At 41.0% G+C, this 10,980-nt stretch overlaps 1 protein-coding gene across 1 annotated transcript in view; it reads left to right on the top strand.

Moving 5' to 3' along the window:
• The first annotated feature begins 283 nt into the window (after nucleotides 1-283).
• LOC107556346 (protocadherin-17-like) overlaps nucleotides 284-10,980 on the top strand; it is a 61,847-nt gene continuing 51,150 nt past the window's right edge. The window contains exons 1-2 of the mRNA XM_016239445.1: nucleotides 284-813; nucleotides 1,560-4,361. Of these exons, the coding sequence (XP_016094931.1) occupies nucleotides 1,881-4,361 (2,481 nt within the window). The 5' untranslated portion in view covers nucleotides 284-813; nucleotides 1,560-1,880. The remainder of the gene's footprint in view (nucleotides 814-1,559; nucleotides 4,362-10,980) is intronic.

Here is a 10,980-nt window from a genome sequence, read left to right as displayed (position 1 = left end):
GTCTGGCTACCTACTGATCTATAAACAGTTTCTTTAACGTTAAGATTTCCAACCCCGCTCGGGCTCTCAAAGTACAAGAGTCTTTTATAAACTCCCGTCTGCGCTTCGAAACGCGTCCACATCACTCACATAAAGGACCGCTTTGAAAGCCCCGCCCACAATTTGAATTCCGAGAATCCGATTGGCTGCGTTAACCCCCTCCTCCTCCATCCATTGGTTGGTGACGGATCAGTAACAATGTTTAATGCACTATGAGACAGAGGGAGACAGTCAGAGTCAGAAACGAGCAGAGGCAGAAGGGACACCGGCACACCATAGTGCATCTATTCTTTATTCAGATACCGTTATTGACAGCTGGTTTTAGTGACAGTCGGATTGGACTGAACACTTTCGGTTGATATCCACATTTAAACTTTGGACTCTCTTGTTTTTCCCTTTTCGGTTTTTGTATTAGGGACTGGACGTATAGCCTCCTGTGGGGCCAGGACGCATTTATCACGGGGATGTCTCACCCCGCATCAATGCAGTACAAGAGGCTGTTCGCGCTGGTGATATCAACGGTTGTGGATGTATATGTTACGCTTGGGTCAACATATATGTCCTGAAGCGCCTCTAGTCTGAGTCCATGAGCGGTGGAGAGTCACTGCATCCTAATCAGCCTCATAGACATTACAAGCGCACTTTTGCCGAGCACTTTATTTTTTTTCATACAGTCTAATTGGAGTTTTTTTCCCTCCACTAATTGGGAAGGTACATGAAGGATGTAACTCGTCTTTGGTGATGGTTGTGTTTAGACTGGATATAAGATTACAGGTAAGTCTGTGTGATGTTTCTCATCATCGTTCTGTTCCAAAGTGTCATCCTGAAGAAAAAAAGAAAAAAACATGAAATTGCATGTCTTGTATGCTCCTGGAGCTGCTGGATGCGCACAGTGCCAGAGAGGATGCAACAGCTTCTTCTTGTATTTATTCAAGAAGCGCAGTATAAATAACCATCCAGGATTGTGTTCCATTTGCTCTGCTTTATGCGACTATGTAAGAATTGTACTTAACAGCCGGATTATGCCGGTTAAGAGGCTTATTTCAACGCATTTGCATTCAGGGGGTTGCCTTAAGACATTAAGGTATAGATATGGCATCAGTTAAGCAGCTGTTTGAGGACGCCTGAACATAGAAAGAGATGTATCCGTTTTTATTTGCTCACCACCTTTATCCATAATTACTCGTATGATACGCGTAACACTCTTCGTGCCACATGGCGCATCCTCGACGCATTGCTTAGCCTACATGTTGAGAGCAGAATAACACAAACATCCACCTGTGTTCAGCGGTAAAGCGCTCCGACGCATCTCAAGGTTGGATTGACATGCCATTCACGTCGTTCGCTAGGGAATGAGGAATTACGCATTAGAATTACACGGTCACACTACAGAGGAATAAAGCGCATATGTTGAGACACAAGGTGCTTGTTTAAATCTTTATAATATAATTTAAATGATCAAGTGCAATATTACATGCAGTAATCTGATACAGATTGTTTTCCTTTTATTTTTATTACAGGCGAAAAGGCTGGGAAAGGCGATTTCTTTGTGGAAACCGGGTTGTGATTATGCCTCCAATGCGCCTGGGCGTTCAGCAGAATATAAATTAGCTGTACAGCCTCACCGTTTGTTGTAAAAACTCAGGATAAAGGGAGCCCTGCTACGGAGGAAAGAAAAGAGCATTCAAAGGAAAAGCCCGCATAATGACTTTAAACATTTTTTATCATGAATCGGCATGTGTGCTCAGTAATTGAAGGTAGAAATTGTGAAATTGCCGGGAAGATCAACAGGTCGGAGGCGTAAAACGCATCAGAAACCTAAGACACTCTCACTGAAAGGGATGCATCTTTCTGTTTTCCTTTTCCTACTTTTATGGGCGCAAGCCCTGACATTGAAAAACTTGAACTACTCAATACCTGAGGAGAAAATTCAGGGTGTCATTGGAAACATTGCCAAGGATGCAGAGCTGGAACTGGGAGAGCAGGGGAAAAAATCCAACTTCAGGGTGTTGGAGAACTCCGCCCCACACCTTATCGATGTGGATCCTGAAAGTGGGCTATTGTACACTAAACAGAGGATTGACAGGGAAACACTGTGCAGACAAAACACCAAGTGCCAGCTCTCCATGGAAGTGTTTGCCAACGACAAGGAGATCTGCATGATTAAAGTTGAGATACAGGACATAAATGACAACGCACCAAGCTTTCCTTCTGAACAGATCGATTTTGACATATCTGAGAACGCAGCCCCAGGCACACGTTTCCCCCTGGCTGCTGCCTACGACCCTGACACTAAGGAAAATGGCCTGAAAACATATCAGATCACGCGTGATGATTATAGTATATTCTCTTTGGATGTTAAATCCAGAGGGGATGGAACTAAATTCCCTGAATTGGTCGTTCAGAGGTCCTTAGATCGAGAGGAACGGAGCCATCACACCTTAATTATAACTGCCACAGATGGAGGGGAATATCCCAAATCAGGCACAATGCAAATCAATGTGAAAGTCACTGATTCCAATGACAACAGCCCTGTGTTTGAACAGCCCTCATATGTAGTGGAGATCCCTGAGAATTCACCCCCAGGCACGGCACTGATAGATTTAAATGCTACAGACCCTGATGAAGGGATTAATGGGCAGGTTACTTATTCTTTTAGCTGTTATGTCTCAGACAGGATCAAAGAGCTGTTCTCAATAGACCCCCGAACTGGTGTGGTAAAGATTCAGGGTAAAATCGACTTTGAGGAGAACCCAATTATAGAGATTGATGTTCAGGCAAAGGATCAAGGCCCCAACCCAATTCCTGGCCATTGTAAAGTCACCGTTAAAGTGCTTGACAGGAATGACAACTGGCCGTCAATAGGTTTCGTAGCTGTGCGTCAGGGGGCGGTTAGTGAAGCAGCAGCTCCAGGGACAGTGATCGCACTCGTTAGAGTCACAGACAAAGATTCAGGCCGCAATGGGCAGATCCAGTGTAGGATTTTGGGGAATGTTCCTTTTAAGCTGGAGGAGAACTATGATAACTTCTACACAGTAGTGACCGACAGACCCCTGGACAGGGAGGTAAAAGATGAGTATAACATCACAATTGTGGCCAAAGATAATGGCAACCCACCCCTGAACTCAACAAAGTCTTTCACTGTTAAGATTCTAGATGAAAATGACAACGCACCCCGCTTCACAAAAATGGTCTACCTTCTCCAGGTGCCTGAAAACAACATCCCAGGGGAGTACCTGGGTTCTGTTCTTGCTCATGACCCAGATTTGGGCCAAAATGGTACTGTATCCTATTCCCTTCTTCCTTCTAATGTAAGTGAGGAATCTATCACTACATATGTTAACATCAAACCCACTGATGGTGCAATTTATGCCCTAAGGAGTTTCAACTATGAACAAACCAAGTATTTTGACTTTAAGGTCCAGGCGAAGGATTCAGGTAACCCTCACCTGGAGAGCAACACCACTGTCCGTGTCAGTGTGCTGGATGTTAATGATAACATTCCTGTCATTGTCCTTCCATTACTTCAGAATGACACTGCTGAGATCCATGTACCTCGCAATGTGGGAGTCGGACACATTATCACCACCGTGAGAGCGGTGGACAATGATTTTGGTGAAAGTGGTCGTCTCACTTACGAGATCTCAGATGGCAATGAGGAACACCTGTTTGAGATTGACTCGGTGACGGGCGAGGTACGAACAGCCCAGCCATTGTGGGAGGAGGTGGCACCTGTTGTGGAACTCATCATCAAGGTGACTGACCATGGCAAGCCATCACTCTCCGCCATGGCGAAACTTATCGTCAAAGCCTACTCCGGGCCCTTACCAGAGGGCGAACCACGCATCAACGCAGAACACCATAACTGGGACATGTCGCTCCCACTAATAGTAACCCTGAGTATCATCTCAATTATGCTCCTCGCTGCCATGATCACCATCGCTGTCAAGTGCAAACGGGAGAACAAGGAGATCCGCACATACAACTGTCGCATTGCCGAGTACACTCACCCGCAACTTGGCAAGGGCAAGAAGAAGAAGATCAACAAGAATGACATCATGCTAGTGCAGAGCGAAGTGGAGGAGCGGGACACCATGAATGTGATGAACGTTGTCAGCAGTCCCTCTCTGGCCACCTCGCCCATGTACTTTGACTACCAAACTCGTCTGCCCCTCAGCTCTCCAAGGTCAGAGGTCATGTACCTCAAACCCACCACCAACAACCTCAGTGTTCCTCAAGGGCACGTTGGCTGTCACACTAGCTTCACGGGACCTGTTACAAACACCACCGAGACGCCAGTGAACAGGATGTCAATAATACAGGTAGGAATGACAACTTATATTCTTCTTCCTTATTACCCTCCATCCCCCTCTCATTCTGCTCTGTCTCACTAGGTCAATACATGAATGGATGAGTAGATGTGTGTGCATACAAAGCAGCCAGTGAATCATAGTGTGGGGGAAAGGAAGGGGATCACAACTGGTGATAATATGAAACTCGAGTCTCTCTCCAGCCCTCGCCAGATGCCGAAAAGCACCTTGCTATCATTTTTTGAAATCTAGCTTTGCTCATATTGTTTCAGGTAATGCGTTAAGAGGAAATTGAGTATGGAACATAATTCTGTTCTGGAGATATTGTTTTGATGTTACCTCTGGTGCGGAGAGATTTGATGCACTGACAGGTTCAGCCCTAAAGGCTTGTTATTTCGTAACGGCCGTACCGTGATGATTTGCTGCTCTTGCCTAGAATATATTTCCAGCTACTATATTGCAAATTAATAGACCTTCAATCAATATGTAGTTTCCTGTGGTGCTTTTAATGTAAGGTTCCTACGGTTTCCCTCTTACAATGACATAATTGATGTTCTTGTTTTCTTTTTTTTCTGCTATTGCTCACACACTAGGTCAAATAAATACATAAAAACATATTTTCATTCAACATAATGCAATTTGTCTTGACCTCAAACATTTTAATTTTCAGTCTTGGCATTGTTACACCCTTACTTTATTACTTACTCAGCAGGTTTGTCTCACCTTCGTACTCAAGAACACTGTCACAATCCTCTCTCTATTAAAGACGCTCAGATCTCATTTCAAAGAAAGAAAGAGCTTTCCCAGATTTCCTCGTTCCTTGCTAATGTGTCTTTGTGTGGAGCGATTTGGTTAAGCCAGTGACAATTTATGTGTGTCTGTGCTGCTAAGCCAGTTTAAAGTCATTTGAAATCTGTCGTGTCAGATGAGGCTAAAGTCACCTCTTTAAACTCTGTACATCAGGTACAGGTGTATGTGCAGCGATTGAGATTACAGCGGGCAAAAATTAATTTAGCTCTCTCTCTCTCTAGCTTTATTTTATGCCTTAAATACATTTTATATACATGTTTCTTTGTAATGTCTCTACTTACGAGGGTTTTTTTTTGTGTAAGTTTACTCTTTGTTAAAAGTATTTTCACATGATGTTGCTATTGCTCATATTTAGGGTTAGGGATGTGAACAAACCTCTGAGTATTACACTTTGGTGCATAACTCGTCCCACACTGTTATTGTGAACATGTTACCATTAAACAACCATAGCAAGCATTGTGGCTAATTAAAAAACAAAAAACAAAACAAAATTTTTTAAAAAGTTTTATCTGAGTGATTTCACAGGTGTGAAGTGGGTGTTTTTGTGGATAAGCATGAATTTGTATTTGTATGTTTTCATAGGTGTCCTGTGATCTCTAGATCTATGTGTTTGCTGCATGTGTCTGCCCATGATTGTGTGAGCATGTGCTTTGCTATTCATCGCGTCCCAGCTGCAGGTCAGAGGTTAGAGTGAGGCCCATTATTATGGGCCCTTTAATAATGAGCTGAATTACTGCAGAGGTCTCATCAAACTACAGACGCAGGCACTACAGCATAGATACTTGCCTTTTTCTCTCACTACCTTCACTCTCCACTCTAAAACACATACCTGGAGTGCATGCTATGTTTACACAGATCCATACATTACAGGATATACTCTCCATTATTTACAGCAGAAGTGTGGTGAGAGGCAGATCTGCTATCCTGTTACTGAGCCCGTAAAGCAATCTGGCTCTCCTCTCCCCTGGCCTGGAACAGAGAGAGAGAGTGAGATAAAAACAGAGCCATAGAAATGTGAATCCCAGTTGAGAGGTTATAAAAAATGTTAGAAATCCCTCCCTTTCCAGTCTCTGTCGATCGATGTGTCCAGGTGCTGTCATGTGCATCTGTCATCAAAGCTAGAGGCAGCCTGAAATCTGAAAATAAATGGCAACCCTCTACGGACACCTTGGCAATTGAATCGCCATTGGCTAGTACATTTTTTTTGTTTACTCGCCAGACTGAAATACTATACTTATATATATATATATATATATATATAGCTGCAATGAGATTGTTGTTTGCGCATTAGTTCCGCCCACTACCGAAAAACCCGGCATTTCTTAAAAGCTGAAGAATTTCAAAGGAACTCCATTATTTTGACAGGAAAGTACAACAAAGAATATCGTTTACATGGATCACATCAATTCTGCATGTTATGTAAGACTCTCTCGTTCTCTCTCTCTCGCTCTCTGAAAGCGTCAGCGAGTCGTGCACCTTCACTCTAGAGTTTACGTTATGCCAAATACACAAACACAGGTGCACTGCGCATCCATTGAGATGAAATGATACATAGCACAGATCGCTTGACGGAGAGTGAAACTCTGAAGCACTCAGTCAGTGTTTGGCAAGTGAAAATATATCTGTGCTAAACTTATACTCAGCCTCCAACTCACACACTGGCGAGTAAAATCTAAGAATTTATTAGCCATTGGCTAATATTACTGATAAGATATTATTATTATTATTATTATTATACGAATTCTACTAATACGAACAATATAAAGTGCACCAAGGATTGACGAGCTTCTGGATTCATGAATATTAATCAGGTTGTGTGTGTTCGCGCTAACTGATTTGCTGAAATCTAAACAAGGACGATAATAATAGGTGAGCACCAGCCAATGAGATTGTTGTTTGCGCATTAGTTCCGCCCACTACCGAAAAACCCGGCATTTCTTAAAAGCTGAAGAATTTCAAAGGAACTCCATTATTTTGACAGGAAAGTACAACAAAGAATATCGTTTACATGGATCACATCAATTCTGCATGTTATGTAAGACTCTCTCGTTCTCTCTCTCTCGCTCTCTGAAAGCGTCAGCGAGTCGTGCACCTTCACTCTAGAGTTTACGTTATGCCAAATACACAAACACAGGTGCACTGCGCATCCATTGAGATGAAATGATACATAGCACAGATCGCTTGACGGAGAGTGAAACTCTGAAGCACTCAGTCAGTGTTTGGCAAGTGAAAATATATCTGTGCTAAACTTATACTCAGCCTCCAACTCACACACTGGCGAGTAAAATCTAAGAATTTATTAGCCATTGGCTAATATTAGACATCATTTAGTCACCCAGAGTGAAGATTTAGTCACATATGCGAGTGATTTACTCGCAATGTAGAGGGTTGAATGGATATATACTTACTAAGTCCACAAGTTTTTCGGAGGATGGAATAAAATGTAGTATTCTTTCATCACAATATCACAATTGAACAAAATTATGGTGAATTTTTTTGGGATTTCTTTTAATCGACAATTATACAATATAGTAAGATTTATAGTAAGATTTTTTCCCACTAGTACACTTCTATTTCTTATTTCCTTTTATTTACTATATTGCATAAAAGTCCACAAGTTTTTTTAAGTGACTTCTGTGTGACCTGTGATACTACTATGTATTATTGACAATTGACAATTTTCAGGCAAGGTCTTTTCAATTAAATAAACAAATAAATACAAACAAAAATAATAATAGTAAGAATTAGCAGTACTAACATAAAAACAAAACATAAAAAAATGTGTGTAAAGTGTATAAAGTATCATTTTTGTCAAGTAACACTATCCAGTGGCCACATAAGCAGATAAAGTTTCAGAGAAAGACACCATCTCTTTTGCCTCCCTTGAGATCATTGCGGTTTCACAGAGGTCCTATAAAGTGGCATGAATGTGACGAGTGACAACAGCAAAGTACAGATAAAAAGACACGGTTAACTGCAAATAAATGTAAAATGGAACCGAGACATGGGTTCTTATATATAAAAAATAAAAAACACAAACACAAAAACCAGAGAGGGGCCTCCACACGCCACTGGTCTAAAACAAGCCTTGTTATTCTTTAACCTTTCATCCTCCTATTCCATCATGCTATCACATAATATCCCTTCCTGACAGGGAGACATCCTATTCTCATAAGGCTCCAGTGAAGAGGCACAATATCTGAAAAGCATTAACACAGTGAGAAGGTTGTCGGAAAGCCCAATAGGACACGCTGGTCCCTTTCTGCTTCCTGAGGGCAGACAGCTGTGCAGAACACCTAGGGTAACCAGCAGCTGACATGCAATACATGAATAGAGAAAAGAGCAAATGGATACAAACCACAATGTACCACAGCGCATTATAACGGCAAAGACCTGGCACAAAAAAGGGCCCTTGTTCAGTTCAATCACTCCCTGGAAGTGAATATGAATTAAGATGTCTACAATTGGTTGTGTTTGGGATCTTGATTGGCTTATGACAACAGACTCAGCCGTACTTGAAATAAACTCCCCAATATGATATTCCCTCAGAATTATACCTGCCATAAATCATACAGTATTTGTTTGACTATTGTATATTTTGAAAAAGCATAATTTCAAAACAGCAGAACCTTATAGCCTAATTAAAAATGTATATGGTGGAAAGACTAATTAGAAAAAGTGGAATGAGAAAATGTGCCAGTGACACTTTCACTTGTGTTTTTTTGTGTGTTTTTTTTTATTCCATCATCAAATATTCAACAGCTTAATAGAAGCAGCTCATTTTATCTTTTTGCAGGTTTAGAAAAAACATTGTTTAAATTATTTAGTAATGCAAATTGCCAAAATAAAATTAAGAAATGAGAACATTGCTTGCTAGCGTCAAAACCATTATAAGCACATTGCATCCCTTACTGTGAAAACAAAAGCAAAATGAAATCAATTCAGCCCATGTACAAAAGGGTCAGACAGGACTTAATGACTGGATCGACAATAACACAGCAAAGCTGACATTGACCCTCACTCTTTATTGCTAATTAAAAGAATTGATCAGGAATGAATCGAAAACACTCTTGAAAATCAAACAACGTAGACTGGTGAATACAAGCCAAGCACAACGAAAGGTGACAAATAATTGTTCCTCTATTTTAATCTTTCAAAACATTAGCAATTTAACAACACTGCAATTGCAAACAATGCAATCTTTAGCAAATCTCAAAATAAATATCTATTTTTCACACTGTACACGATAAGGTTGTGAAAGATAAATTTACTTTTACCATTTAAAATAATTGATTTCAGTTTTTTTATTATTTAAATGAAATGGTACAGGCTTGTAGTTGTAAAATTGACCACTTATCTTTAATCAGCCATTAAATGAAAATAATTATTGCCTATATTGGTATCAACAATATGTTTTAATATAAGTGCCTCCCTACAGAAGAAGAAAGGAAGATCTGGGTTTTACAACACTCCACTTTGCAATCCTCCACCAGCAAATGAAAGATAAAGAAAGAAATGAAGAGTGGTGAAGTGAAAGAGGAGAGAGAGTTGAAATTGTCTCATTTCACTAAAGTTAATGTTGCTTCTGCTGTCTCTTGTAATAAGTCACTTACCAACAGAAGAATACTCACAGAATATATATTCATGTCACGCTAAAAGAACTTCAGTAGCCAGAGAACAACATAGTTGGAAATACATTTCAACAAACTGAATTTAACAAGAGCAAAAGCAGGTATAGAGGAAAAACGGCTGAGCGAGATAAAGAGTTGAATTCAAGAATTCAAAAAAGGTAGTGGGTTCTCTCTCTTTTGTGGAGCTTATCATTCATTTATCATTCAAGGACGATGGATTTCTGTTGAATAGACTTTTTTGTTGGTTTGGCTCTTTTCGCCCACATTGTCAGCACAGTTGAGGTTACCCAGTGCCCGTGACATGACCCCTACTACCAGGTAAAGGAAAAAGAGGAGAAAGAAAGCAGGTGTGGGAGAGATGGGGCTGAGGTGACGGTAGGACGCAGTGGGGGCTCAGCTGGCTTCATGATTGGACGATTGAATTTCCTCTCCTGTGGTGCTGCAACTGTGCAAACCGCCTCCACACAGATCTCTCCTGGCTGTCTGCATGTGTGTGGGTCAGCTATTGTCTGCCAAATGTCCCCACAAGGAGAGTAAAACCTGAAATCACCTACATCATGGAGACCGGCCAACTGCTCCCATGTGAAAAGTGGCTTAATAAATATACTAAATAATCTCTTAATGAAAATGTATCCAGAATATCATTAGCTCAGTATAAGAACAATAGAAGTCAATGGCAAACCCCTACTGTGACAGAAAATGTGTGTACATTCTAATGAAGGACATAAAATCCACTGCATACATACATCTAGACTCGAACCCAATTTCACACTGAATTAAAGGGCTTTGTTGTCATCTGTCTGCTTTAGGAGGGTGCAAGGACATGTCCCGGTCTCCCTCCACCTCTGTCTTACCATCATTCTGTCCTTCTTATCCCCTTAATCCAGCTGTCGTATCTCACATAAAACCCGCCATTCAATTCACATATAACATCCAATTATGGGCCCATGGTGTCCTTTCAGGCTCTGCCACAATGACATGAAAAATTACCTATTCAGTTAAGGAGGACTGAAAATGAGAAAAAATTAAAAGTGATTCTTGCTGCATTTTTTATTCATTTGCTATCATGGGAATTCTTGGCTGAGCAATGTGAGATTGGCAAAGCTTCATAGCCAATCATCTGTAGGTTGAATCGATGCCTGAGGCTCAAGCAACTCTGCTGGGTCCAGATGAGGTCAAAGGGCAGCTTT

Source organism: Sinocyclocheilus grahami, unplaced genomic scaffold, assembly GCF_001515645.1.
Source record: "Sinocyclocheilus grahami isolate Dianchi unplaced genomic scaffold, SAMN03320097.WGS_v1.1 scaffold20.1, whole genome shotgun sequence".
In the NCBI taxonomy this organism is placed as follows: domain Eukaryota; kingdom Metazoa; phylum Chordata; class Actinopteri; order Cypriniformes; family Cyprinidae; genus Sinocyclocheilus; species Sinocyclocheilus grahami.
The sequence above is the reverse complement of the archived record's forward strand: the minus strand, read 5'-3'. Positions and strand labels throughout refer to the sequence as shown.